Consider the following 14,199-nt stretch of genomic DNA (forward strand, 5'->3'; position numbering starts at 1 on the left):
TATTCTACACAGGTTGTAAATCCATTTTTTTTTGTGTGGTGAAGTAATTTGGTAGAGCAAAAAACATGAACTTAAAATATTGGGTTCATCTCAGTAATTCAAGGTGATGTAAAATAATACAAGATTGTACAAGATTATTGTACATTGTAGGATCTCCAATAATTTTTCTGAGCTGCCTTGAATAAAATATAAATAAAGAAAACGCAATCCAAATTGCTTTATTTCATTTTATATTCATTTTTTTTTAATGTTTGAAAGGTGGAATAAGTATTGGTTCCGAAAATGTAAAACTTTTCCTGTATCAGTTGGAGACACGAGTCAGTTGAGCAATATCTGTACCTGTAGGGTCATCACACGAACCATCGGCCATTCCTCTTCCTCTGCAGATGGTGCACTGATTATAAATCCAATTGTTTTGTGGTGAAGTTGGTTGGTGGAGCAAAAAAAACATGAACTCAAAATATTGGGTTCACAAGTTATTGGAGTAGAATTAGGCCATTTGGCCCATCGAGTCTACTCCGCCATTCAATCATGGCTGATCTCTCCCTGCTTACCCAATTTTCTTGCCTTCTCCCCATAACTTGAGGCTAATTTCAAGAAGAATAAAAAGCTTTGGTTTGTATCACAGAAATCATTAAAAGATTTTGTGAAATCTTCACAACAAATAATAGCTTTTCATAGAAATGGAACAAATTGCACAATTGTTGTGAAGAATAACAAATATTGTTATGCATTGTTATTTCTAAATGTGTTCCAACATATTTACTATATCCAAACATATTTAAATATTTCTCCCATTTGTGTCTGCTAAAAATTAAGCATCACAAATTAAGCATCACAAGTGAAGCATGTTCAAAGATGGAAAACTGTTATTTGCACCTGAAGGGTTAATTATGAACTTTTTCTTCATAACTCAAGTTATTTTGTAGAACGGTTTTGACTGGAACAGCATCAGTAAACTGCATACTGAAGTCTGAATGTAATGAAGAAAAGTTGATTCTGTAAAAAGATCAACTAAGTGGCAATTACATCAAATGATTGCATTAAAAGGTTCAAAGGAATCATGCTTTACTGTTTCCTTGAACATTTTGAAGTTGATTGAATGGAATCTATTTGTTAATATGCTTCAATTTTATTTATTCTTCAGGTATTTGGGAATGATTTGCCTGATCAGTAGGAGGAGGATTCGGACCAGGACTCCACACTGTTGATAAGGACATGGGACTCTCCTTACCAGCTTCCATCAGGTTCAATACAATTGACATCTTCATCAGCAGCACTAAGGAGGAACCTTGGTTTGGTTTATTACCTAGTTACAGAAGCATTGCTGGCAAAAGCCGAAGGTAAATTTGTAAATCCCAACATGGTATTCTGCACTGCAGGACAGCAACAAAGTTTAGTTATCAAAATGTTTATTTTAATGTTATTAGATAAATCAAAATATACTGCATCAACTAACTTAATAACTAAACATCACCTTGGATGAATTAAATCTCATCAATTGCCATTTATATTATACTAGATGGACAATATTTATCTTGCATACACACTCCTATCTTGATCATACTTTCTCTCTCACCCCACTTTAATCTCATAAAATACTGACATATATCCACTTTTGTTTTAATTAAAACATAAGTTGTTTCATACTCTGGAACTCTGCATATCATAACAAATCTTCTCAAGCTCCACTGGTTTCATTCAGGCAAAAGCTGAGTAGTTGTTGCAGGGAATGATTTATTCTTGCTTTTTCTATGCTTTGCTTGATATGTAACAAATTCATGAATCGCCTTAGTCTGCCTTCTATATATCTTTTGGAATCCTGTTGTACAATTTTAATCTTCCTCTGTGAGAAATAAAACCAATTGAAAAGGTTAAATGTTTTTAAATATATAAAAGATGCATACTGGAATACTTGACTAGGTTGTAGCTTATATTTTTTCTCAAGCAGGCCTTCTCCAGTGGAATGATAAGAGAGAGAGAGAGAGAGAGAGAGAGAGAGACAAGCCCGTGCTTGTCTCAGGTTGATGTAAATTGAGACAATTACTGGTGCCGTTGAAATATGTCTACCAATTGATAAGAGAGACCAGCTCAGACGCGTCGTGTAGTGATGTGTATTAACTGAATCTTATGATCATGACTAACATCTTTGGAATGTGATTAAGTGACACACAGAAAAAACACTGCAAATCTTTGTTCATTGAAGTGGTGGCGCGGGGAAGTTAAGTGTCTGTTGCTTACTTGACTGGTGTATCCCCGTCACTTCCGCCGGCTGATGATCAGTAAAGCTTGAGTTGGTTTACCTAACGATTTTGCGAGTTGTCTGTTTTTTAAGTAGTGAACCTTATCACAATGACATATAACCCACTCTTTTATGTGTACGATTTCATGTTCAACCGATATCCATCACATCACCCATTCTTACGTACTTGTACATTGTTCTTAACTGGAATCTTTAAATATATGCAATCTCGTTACTTCCGAGGTGCAGTCACTATCAAATGAAAGCTTCAGTCAAGACTTAATCCATGATTTGACAGTAAAAATTATCTCATTGCCCTTATATCTGCCACATCCAATAATAATGCTACGGCTGCAGTGGGGAATCAGGACGAACGTAGAATCTTAAATGTGTTTTATCAGTTCATGCAATTCTATTGTAGGCAGTTTTAGAAGGAACTAGACCAAGTGGGATCCTTTGGACGCCGTTCCCCCAACGCAATATTCCACCACTCACTCATAACCCCAAACTGCGCAGACGGCAACCCTCCCCAACTGTGCCTCGCCATCCCTCTTCCTACCTCCGTCCCCCAGCACTCCTTTCCCCTCCTCTTCACCCTCCCTCTTCTTTCCCCTCTCATCCCCCCCTCCATTCCCTCCCTCACCTCTCCCTCCCTCTCCCTTTCCCTACCATCGGTCATTCCCTCCCTTGATGACCCCTCTCCCCTCGCTACCCCCTTCCTCCCTCTATCCCCCTGCTCCCCCACTCCTCACCTCTCCCCTATCCCACCTCCCCACGCTCCCTCCTCACCTCCCCTCTGCCCTCCTCTCCCTCTATCCCCCACTCCCTACCTCCCCCACTGCCCCCCTCCTCTCCCTCTATCCTCCCCCTTCTCCCCCACTCACCCTCCTCACCTCCCCCACTTTCCTCTCTCCCCTCGCTACCCCCTTCCTCCCTCTATCCCCCGCTCCCCCACTCCTCACCTCTCCCCTATCCCACCCCCCCACGCTCCCTCCTCACCTCCCCTCTGCCCTCCTCTCCCTCTATCCCCCACTCCCTACCTCCCCCACTGCCCCCCTCCTCTCCCTCTATCCACCCCCTTCTCCCCCACTCACCCTCCTCACCTCCCCCACTTTCCTCTCTCTCTCCCCACTACTCCCCTCCTCTCCCTCAATTCACCTTCTCCCCACTCATCACGTCCCCCCCATCACCACCCGCCCACACTGAAAATTGCAATTTAAAAAAAAATGAAACCATCCTCCAATCCCACCCCCCACCCCCACAATGAAAATCACAATGTTTTTAAAAAAAAATGAAACCCCCCCCCTCTTGTAGCGTTATCGTGTACCGTTTTTGCGCAAATATACTACAAACAAATATAGAAACAAACAAATATAGAAATGAGAGTTAGTAATATACTAGACCAAGTGCAGACCCGTTGGGTCTGCTCCCCCAACGCACCCATTCCCTACCCGTAGCTCACACGGGAGACGTGGTCCTCCAACTCAAGCCATTCCCAAACATAAGAAACCAACACTCCCCTGCCTCCCTCAGTAGTGGGCTTTAAAAAAAATTCCAATTGCACTTCCCCTGCATGTTGCAATAGAAATTCGCCCTCCCCCTCCTGTGAGGTGAAAAGTTCAGGGTGTTTAATCGCAAATAACTTGTGAAATATAAGATGAAATCTTCTGTGAAGCTGATCACTGCTAACCGAGCCATTATGACATCATCAGTTGAAGCTGGTCATTTTAAATTCAAAGTCATTTGATTTTATTAAACTTTAATCAGTAATAAGTCGAGAAATAGAGCATAAAATGTTCAGTGAAGGTGTTCTCTGCCGAGAGGGGGAAAATGTGAATCAGAATATGTGAAAATGTTATCGTTGCCACGTAGTGTTTTTGCGAAAATGCAAAGACAACCACATATACACACACACACATATACACACACATACAAGATCAGACTTTTAATAAGTACTATACCAAGTGCAGACCCGTTGGGTTTGCTCCCCCAACGTACCTGTTCCCTACTCGTAGCCCCCATGGGAGGCGTGATCCTCCAACTCAGGCCGTTCCCGAATGTAAGATTCCAGCACTCCCCTGCCTACCTCAACAGTGGGCTTTAAAAAAAATTCCAATTGCACTTCCCCTGCGTGTTGCAATAGCAATTCGCCCTCCTCCTCCTGTGAGGTTAAAAGTTCAGAGTGTTTCTGTGTTGCAACATTGTATCGAAGTGTGTTGGAAGCTGGCAGAAAAATCTTGTGAAAGTTGGCAATTTCTAAAGCTTTAATCACGAATAACGTGAAATATAGGATGAAATCTTCAGGTAAGCTGATCACTGCTAGCCAGACCATTGTGTTTTAAATTCAAAGTATTTTGATTTAAAAAAAACTTTTAATCAGTAACAAGTCCAGAATAAGTCGTGAAATAAAGCATAAAATGTTCAATGAAGATGTTCTGTGCCTAGAGGGGAAAAATGTCAATCAGAATATGTAAAAATGTAATCGTTACCGCGTGGTGTTTTTGTGAAGATGTAAAGACACACACACACACACACACACACACACACACACACACACACACACACACACACACACACACACACAAACAATATCAGACTTAATAAGTATATGATATGATTGATTGATAGATAGATAGATGGATAGAGAGATGGACAGATGGACAGATAGATAGATGGACAGATAGATAGATGGATAGATAGATAGATGGACAGATAGATAGATGGTCAGACGGACAGACGGAACATTGGTTTTGATTTAGTGACTTAGTGACAATTCCAAATCTTTTCCCACACATGGCTTACACCATCTACCATTGTACTATCTATGCAATTTTTGAATTGTTCAAAGCCCCTAGCTATGTTTTAATTTGACTTAAATTGCAATTGGTGCAGTATATTAATGTGCTGATAATGTGTGCCTTGGAGCAGTCATGTCTGTATTTTCCTACATGACTGCTCATGTGTTCATTTCCAGATTTAAGGTATTGTCTTTCTGTTCAGGTGGACATAGAAAATCGCATTGCACTATTGAAAGAGCAGGGAGTTCTGGTATCCTGGTCAACGTTATTTCCCTCCTCAAACATCGCCAAAACAGTAAACGGCCAGTCATCACATTTGCTGATTGTGCACAACAACATCCCACAATGTGGATGTCACACTTGTCTCCAAAACAGTGAAGCACTTTAGAAGCCCTGAGGGCATGGTAAGATGGAATCAACCAGTATAGATTTTGTGGACTTCGTTTGTAACGATCGTATAAAGCCTTCGTTTGTAACGATCGTATCAATAAAAATGAGAGCGGAATAGTAGTTGAAAGAGGAAAGGCAAACAATGGGTGAAAACACTTTATGCTGCAAAGAAGTATAATAAGTGGTTGAAGTAAAAGACTAGTACTATAAACATTTTATAGTGCCATAAACATTTTTTTTTCTCCCATGCATAATTATAATCATAAATTGAATGTTTAGTTTTTCTGTGGTGACTGGGATTTTAATTCTGTGGACTTAAAGCTAAAATGATAACTGGTATATTGCTTAAAAATACTATATTTTGTGCATGATTAATTACTCCTAGCTATAGGGTGATTTCACGAAAGGTCACTGGAGCGTAGATCCCCACTCACGTGACCGCAAAATTTAACTGGAGGACATATGTCACTTCCGGTACATGTTAGTGAATGGGAAAACACGCACTTTCACACCCGTTAAAAACATGGAAAACGGCCGATTATTGAGCTGAAAATTTCTGTGCTAGTCGGGGTGACCGTGAAGCACAGCGACCTACATTTTCAGTCCAAAAAAAAGATAGAAAGTAAGGTAAATTCAAGAGGGAGTTGAAGGTGCAAAAAGAGCGGAAGTGCTTAGCAGACATTTGCCGTGGAGATTTAAAGATCCAAAATATCGGGAATTATCGCGTTTGCTCGCTGCATTTCATCAAAAGTGAGGCATTATTGACTTTTTATCTTTATTCATTTGTTATATGAAAAGTTTTAAAAGTGAAAAATCTGTCATTAAAATTGCTAAATCGAGGTGAATTCCCTGCTATTGATTTGCACTAATTATGCTGATATCTCGGTTGGGTGGCGTGTCTGATTGAAAGTCCAGGAACCTGAGTTTGGAGTTGCCTGGCCGCCTGTTACCGAGCCCTGGGGCCGCTCTTTTTGCACCTTCAACTCCCTCTTGAATTTACCTTACTTTCTATCTTTTTTTTGGACTGAAAATTTAGGTCGCTGTGCTTCACGGTCACCCCGACTAGCACAGAAAATGTCAGCTCAATAATCGGCCGTTTTCCATGTTTTTAACGGGTGTGAAAGTGCGTGTTTTCCCATTCACACACATACCGGAAGTGACATATGTCCTCCAGTTAAATTTTGCGGTCACGTGAGTGGGGATCTACGCTCCAGTGACCTTTCGTGAAATCACCCTATATCACAGCAATATAAATACAGTAACTTGTAACCTACATTATCTTGAACTCTCATGTAAATTCAAGATTACTAAACAATCATTGTACAGTCCAACATGAAAGAAAATCATTGAGCCCACTGACATGCTAGGTGAAATAGGTCACGCAGCACCTTGAACCTGCTTTGTCATTCAGCTAGATCCTGACACACCTACACATCATCTCCTGTACCTACTTTGCTTCACCTTCCTTGATACCGTGACTCAAAACATTATCAGTCTATTCCATCCATAGATGCTGATGACTCACTCCAGCTTTTTGCATTTTACTCAGTGTTCCAGAATCTGGTTTCTTGTGTCTGTCTGTTAAATTCCATTATCATGCTAAAGACCTTTAGTAGTAGGGAAGAAACTGTTCCCGAACTGGTGGTACTTGCTTTCAAATTTGTGAACCTTCTTCCCAACAGGAGAGGGGACAAGAAGGAATGACCAGGGTGAAAAAGGTCCTTAATTGTGTTGGGTTATGTTTGAGAAATCTACTGGATAATTTTTTTTGTGGATTTAACTGTGATAATATGATGAGGTCAACGATGTAATGTGGTATATTTGGATTTTCTGAAGGCCTTTGATCAAGTCTCACAAAAAGGTTAATATTGCAAAATTTAAAGCGTGTGGAATTGGGATTATTCTTTTGCCTTACATTGGTGACATGTAGGAAGCAGAATGACCAAATGTGTCCATGGGTTGGAAAATAGCGATGCTTCGGCCATAGCTATTCACCAAATATATCACTGTTTTGGGTAAGGGAGCTGAGATGTAATATTTATAAGTTTGCTGTAACACGAAACTGGGTGGGGTTGTGAAGAGAAAGCACAGAGGCTTCATTGTGATTTTAGCAAATTGAGTGTGCAGAAGCTGTATAAATGTGGTTATGCATTTTGGTAGAAAAAACAATAAAGTAGAATATTATTTAGTGGTAATATTTTAAGGAATATTGAAGTATAGACTGAGCTGCGTGCCCTTGTACACCGGTTACTAGAGGCAAATGTGCAAATACAACATACAGGTAAGAAGGCAAATGGTATGTTGACCTCAACCAAGTACAGGAGTAAAGGATGTTTTGCTAAAATTATACAAGGGCTTGACATGAGCATTGTGAGCAGTTTGGAACCCCTTATTGAAGAAAAGATATACTTGCCATAGATAAGTGCGTACTTATTTTTGATGTGGCCTGAGTGTTGTATGAAGTGAGATTGCATTGACCAGCACAGCATTTACTAGAGTTTGGAAGAATGAAGGGGAACCTTACTGAAACATGCGCAATTCTGACATGGTTTAACAAAATAAGATGATTTCACTGGTATGTATATGGAGCCAAATGGCTCATTCTTGCTTCTGCTTTTCTATACTTAAATGGTGTTTGAATGGACCTGAAAATTATTTGGATTATAAGTCTAAGTAGTTCAACTGTTGTTTAAAGATTACTAGTGAAGACATTTCTGGAGTATGATGTCAAATCACTCATGCTCATTGTATCTGTACTTCACCGTACTTATGCACATCATATCATATCTATCTATCTATCTATCTATCTATCTATCTATCTATCTATCTATCTATCTATCTATCTATCTATCTATCTATCTATTATTCTATAAAACTCTCGCATCATCCGTCCGACATCCGTCCGTCCGGCTGCCTGTCTGCCTTTTGATTCGTTGACTTTCAGGCAGGGGAGGTGATTTTTTTGCAGGGGAGTGCTGGCATCTTACATTTGGGAACGGCTTCAGTTCCATTGGAGGAGACGAGTGCATGGTGGAATATTGGGTTGGGGGATCACACCATTGGGGGACCAGACCCAACGGGTCTGCACTTGGTCTAGTTATTCTATAAAACTCTCGCCCCATCCTTCCGACATCCGTCCGTCCGGCTGCCTGTCTGCCTTTTGATTCGTTGACTTTCTGCCTTTTGATTTGTTGACGGCTGCTCCTTCCTATCAGCTTCCAACACACTTCGAAACAGCTTCCAACACACTTCGAAACAAACTTGCAAGACAGGAACACTCTGAACCTTTCACTGCTGCAGCAGGCAGGGGAGGTGCAATTTGATTTTTTTTTTAATCCACTGCTGAGGGAGGCAGGGGAGTGCTGGAATCTTACATTTGGGAACGGCTTCAGTTCCATTGGATCACACCATTGGGGGACCAGACCCAACGGGTCTGCACTTGGTCTAGTTATTCTATAAAACTCTCGCCCCATCCGTCCGACATCCGTCCGTCCGGCTGCCTGTCTGCCTTTTGATTCGTTGACTTTCTGCCTTTTGATTTGTTGACGGCTGCTCCTTCCTATCAGCTTCCAATACACTTCGAAACAGCTTCCAACACACTTCGAAACAAACTTGCAAGACAGTAACACTCTGAACCTTTCACTGCTGCAGCAGGCAGGGGAGGTGCAATTTGATTTTTTTTTTAATCCACTGCTGAGGGAGGCAGGGGAGTGCTGGAATCTTACATTTGGGAACGGCTTCAGTTCCATTGGACGAATATTGGGTTGGGGGATCACACCATTGGGGGACCAGACCCGACGGGTCTGCAATGGGTCTAGTTATTCTATAAAACTCTCGCCCCATCCGTCCGACATCCGTCCGTCCGGCTGCCTGTCTGCCTTTTGATTCGTTGACTTTCTGCCTTTTGATTTGTTGACGGCTGCTCCTTCCTATCAGCTTCCAACACACTTCGAAACAGCTTCCAACACACTTCGAAACAAACTTGCAAGACAGGAACACTCTGAACCTTTCACTGCTGCAGCAGGCAGGGGAGGTGATTTTTTTGCAGGGGAGTGCTGGTATCTTACATTTGGGAACGGCTTCAGTTCCATTGGAGGAGACGAGTGCATGGTGGAATATTGGGTTGGGGGATCACACCATTGGGGGAGCAGACCCAACGGGTCTGCACTTGGTCTAGTATACTTTTAAAACTTTGTGTGTTGTGTGTGTGTGTGTGTGGGTATGTCAGCCTTTGATTTTGCCTTTGATTTTTGCCTTTGATTCGTTACTCCGCGAAAACCAGACGCAAAAACGCCGAGATTTATACCATTTCGCTAGAAAATTTACTTTTAAATTCGCAGATCCACTCATTAAATTTCGTCATTTTTCTGTACACATTTTCAATAAAATCCTTCACCAAACTTACTGTTTTTCTTTAAATCAGCAGCTGCTGACGTCACAATGCCCACATGCCGACCAATCCAGGCCCACCTGCGTCCTGGCCCCACCCCCCGCCGCTGTGGATTTAAGGTGCAGAGATATCGAGAAAGTTCTGCAGAACTAAGATTCTACAGCTGCGTTCCGCTGTAGCTTCTTTGTTCTACAGATCGTGGGGCAGTGCTCCTCACGCGCTGAATTTCTCCACATAAGTTCCGCTGAACTCACAGCTGGCCTAGCTCGCGAAGCCCCGCCCGCCTGTGCGCCCTTCCCATCCCCTGCGCGCTCCAGAGAGTCAGAAGTCCACAGCTGGACTCCCATGCCCGTCCGCCCACTCCAAACCCCTCCCCCTTCTCAAAATGCTCTGCAGATCGGGAGGTCACCGGAGGTCACCGGCTTGAAAATGGCGGCGGCAGTTATTGTCGTGCGGGGCATAAAGGGCCTGCCCCACCAGCATCATACTCACCAATCAGCTGGGCAGGAGGCGGGCTGACTGAATTTGGACGTCACACGGCATCGGGCGGTGACCTCATCACGCAACGGCACGCCAGGCGGTCATCGAGCAACGTCACGCGTTAGGCGTACGCCGTCAAGATGCTGCATACGACGTCAATATGCTTCGTACGACGTCAAGCCACTGGTTACGCCCGTCGAGACACTGCGTACACCCTCAATGCGCCTGCGGGCCGACAAGCCGTTGACGCGCGGGATTTTCGGACAGTGCAAGATTTTTGGAGCCCCGCGCGATTTCGGGACCGGCCCCGCGAGGCCGTTTCCCCCCCTCTCCTCCTTCTCTCCTCCCCCTCCTTCTCTCCTCCCCCTCCTCCCTCCCCTCCCTCTCCCCCCCTCCCTTTCCCCACCCCTCCCTCTCCCCCCCTCCTCCTCTCCCCCACCCTCTCCCTCTCCCCCCTCCCTCCCTCTCCCCCCTCCCTCCCTCTCCCCCCCTCCCTCCCTCTCCTCCTCCCTCTCCCTCTCCCCCTCCCTCCCTCTCCATAACCCCTCTCCCCCCCTCCCTCTCCCCCCTCCCTCTCTCTCCCCCTCCCTCTCCCTCTCCCCCCCCCCTTCTCTCTCTGCCCTCACTCTACCCCCCCCCCCTCTCAAGACGCGCCTGCGAGTTGGGGGCTATGTGTCAGTAGGTAGGCCGATTATGGGGTAAAATGAGCAAATAATATTATTTGCAATAATATTAATATATTAACAAGGGGGATAGTTAGCGTGTGTGCGGAGGGGAAGTTAGTGTGTGTGGGGGGGTGGTTAATGTGTGTGACGCCGCATGCCACACCCCCCCCCCCCAACTGCACGTTGGGGCAACAGACCCAACGGGTCTGCATTTGGTCTAGTATCTATTAAAACTGTCTGCGTGTGTGTGGGTGGGTGTGTGGGTGTCATTTTGCATGTGAAACGTTTCTCCTCGAAAACCAGACGCAAAAATGCAGAGATTTTTACAATGTCGGTAGGGATTTTACTTATGAGTTCAGAAATCCACTCCTTGGTCAATTATTTCCCCAGATTTTGAATAAATCCGCCGCTGTGGATTAAAGGCGCAGAAAGATCGAGAAAGTTCTGCAGAACAAAGATTCTACAGCTGCGTTCCGCTATAGCTTCTTTGTTCTACAGATCTCAGGGCAGCGACTCCTCACGCGCTGAACTTCTCCTCATAAGTTCCGCTGAACTTTCTCCTCACGGCCGGCGCAGCTCGCGAAGCCCCCGCCCGCCTGTGCGCCCCTCACATCCCCTGCGCGCTCATTCCAGCTGTGGATTTCCAGAGAGTCAGAAACCGGTGCTTCTTTGCTGTGAATGCTCGCTCCTGGGCGAACGCGTCTTGCCTTAGCAGCTTTAAAGGGCTGTTGCCAGCTGACAGTTATCAACGGCTGTGGGCATCGCAAGGCCGAGTTACGTCAACACCCCCCCCACCCCCCCGACACGCGCTGGCATTTGGCTCTCTGACTCCTCCCTGTTCTGTGTTCTTCTCTGTGAACGAGCAAGTTCTGCAGATCCGGAGGACAGACGAAATCCTGGGGTGGTGAAGAGGGGGAGTGGGGGGATTGAGGGAGAGGAGGGAGTAGGGAGGGAGAGGGGGGAATGGGGAAGGTGAGGAGGGAGAGTGTGGGAATAGAGGGAGAGAAGTGGGGGTGATAGGGAGTGGGGAATAGATGGACTGCCCCCACCCCTCTCCCTCCCCCTACCCCTCTCCCCCTCCCTCCCCACTCTTCCCCCTCTCTCCCCTACCCTCTCCCCCTCCCTCCCCACTCTTCCCCCTCGCTCCCTTACCCCATCTCCCCCTCCCTCCCCACTCTTCCCCCTCTCTCCCCATACCCCTCTCCCCCTGCCTCCACACTCTTCCCCTTCTCTCCCCTACCCCATCTCCCTCCTGCTCTCCCTCCTCCCCTCCTCCCCTACCCCCTTCCCTACACCCCATCCCCACCCTCCTTCCCCTTCCCCTCCCTTCCCCCCCACCTCTCCCCCTCCCCCCCTTCCCTTCCCCCACTCAGCCCCCCTCTCTCCCTCTCTCCCCCTCTCTCTCCTCCATCTCTCTCACCCCTCCTCCCCGACGCTCCCCCGCTCACCCACCCTCCCTCTCCTCCTTCCCTCCACCGCCTCTCCCTCTGTCTCTTGCCCTTCTGTCTCTGCCCCTTTCTCTCTGTCTCTCCCCATTCTCTCTCTGCTCTCACTCTTTACCCCCCCCCCCCCTCTCTAGATGCGCGTACGAGTTGGGGGCTATGCGTCAGCGGATAGGGCGGTTATGGGGTAAAAGGAGCAAATTAATAATATTAATATAATATCAAGGGGGGTAGTTAGCGTGTGTGCGGGAGGGGTAGTTAGTGTGTGTGACGCCATTCAAAATGGGGGTGCGTCTTCATTGCCGGGAAATATGGTACTTTATTAAGAGATATGGCTTTTGAAGACAAATTACTTTATAAAACTCGACTGACAGTTTACGGAGAGGAGAACAATCTGCGTATGCGCAGTTTAAGATTTTTTAAAAGCCGACTGACTGCCTACCCTGAGTAATTACTCGCGTCACGTGCCTGCTACCCCGCCACCTATTCTCAGAAAATGACCACAGAATAGTGAACATTTACTGCTCTAATATATTTATCCATTTTGATCAATTTCTAATGCATAAAAAGATCCAGAAGCAACAAAGCTCAAATAAAGCATTTTATTTTCTAATTCGTTGTTTTTATTGTGTGCATACCTTTTTTCCTTTCCTTTGGTTCAATTGAATTGACAAGCGGCTGTGGATTGTACAAGGATCTTGTTTTAAGCTGTCAACAGCCTAGCCGATGAGTGTCTACTGTCGCCTTGTAGTGAATAGAGTGCTTGATCCTTTTTAATCTGGTACTTCCAGGGTGCTTCCATTTCAACCCGTTTGGCAGTTATGAGGGCAACTGCAGTCTCCCTCTTCATTTACTGACTGCGGTTTACTCAGCACAAATTAGGATAAAATCAAAAATAATCCGGGTTTAAAAATATGGTTTTAGCAAAAATTAAAAATTAAAAATCTAATGTACTAATTATGGTAATCTCATAATCTGAAACTGTTTTAACATTTTAGATTAGCAACTAAGTGGTATTTAATTAAAAAGCCTATTTATCTAATTATACCATGAAGCTTCTTGGTAAATCTAGTGTTAATGTTAAATACCACTTTATTTTTGTGATCTGAAAATGTTGAGGTGTTAGAATCCAATCTATCATGTGAGGAGCCACTCTTCACAGTGGTTTAACAAACTATCACCCTGTCTTTTATTCAGTCTTTTATGCTTGGTGATAATGTAACAATTTGCCAAATGACTTTGAAGATGCATTTCTTAAATTTAATAGCATTCAGTATATCAATTTTACCTGTTCCTCAAATGAAATACATTGATGCTAACAGTCAGAAGTCTAGAATTTAATAGATTATGGTTACTTTAGATAATCAAGGGTACCTATTTATAGAAATTCATTTATTAACAATTCTAACATATTGAAGGAGAAATCTTAAAATTTAATGTGAAACTGTGATTGTTTATCTTGCTGCAGGTATCCCATTTTTAGTAGAATTCAGAGTGAACTTATTCAATGACAATGTCTGATAATAGTATTGTAAAAGAAGAAGCTGAAGCAATGAGGGCTAAAGAGAGCACCTTTAAGCAGACATCAATAACCGAAAACCTAGTCAAATCAGAAAGCCATGAATCAAAGGCAATGGAAAAGGATGAAGGCTGCACAGATAGGAGAATTGATTCTCAGGTAAGATCTACTAAACCTATCTACATGTTTTAATGGTCATTCTATTTATCATTATTGTAATGATTATTTCTATCATCATTCATGTTGAATTGCAGTAGAAGCAATTTGGCTATT

The 14,199-nt window shown here is 44.1% G+C and overlaps 1 protein-coding gene across 14 annotated transcripts in view; it reads left to right on the top strand.

Annotated features, from left to right (window-relative positions):
- r3hdm1 (R3H domain containing 1) overlaps nucleotides 1-14,199 on the top strand; it is a 212,127-nt gene that overhangs the window by 60,777 nt on the left and 137,151 nt on the right. For 11 of the 14 annotated variants that reach the window (XM_033024673.1, XM_033024675.1, XM_033024663.1 and 8 more), the window contains exons 2-4: nucleotides 1,148-1,343; nucleotides 5,243-5,444; nucleotides 13,876-14,085. In XM_033024673.1, coding sequence (XP_032880564.1) covers nucleotides 13,915-14,085 — 171 coding nt within the window. In that variant the 5' untranslated portion in view covers nucleotides 1,148-1,343; nucleotides 5,243-5,444; nucleotides 13,876-13,914. The remainder of the gene's footprint in view (nucleotides 1-1,147; nucleotides 1,344-5,242; nucleotides 5,445-13,875; nucleotides 14,086-14,199) is intronic. The other 3 variants (XM_033024665.1, XM_033024667.1, XM_033024676.1) reach the window with 2 other exon arrangements.

The sequence above is a fragment of the Amblyraja radiata genome, chromosome 7 (genome assembly GCF_010909765.2).
Source record: "Amblyraja radiata isolate CabotCenter1 chromosome 7, sAmbRad1.1.pri, whole genome shotgun sequence".
Classification (NCBI taxonomy): Eukaryota; Metazoa; Chordata; class Chondrichthyes; order Rajiformes; family Rajidae; genus Amblyraja; species Amblyraja radiata.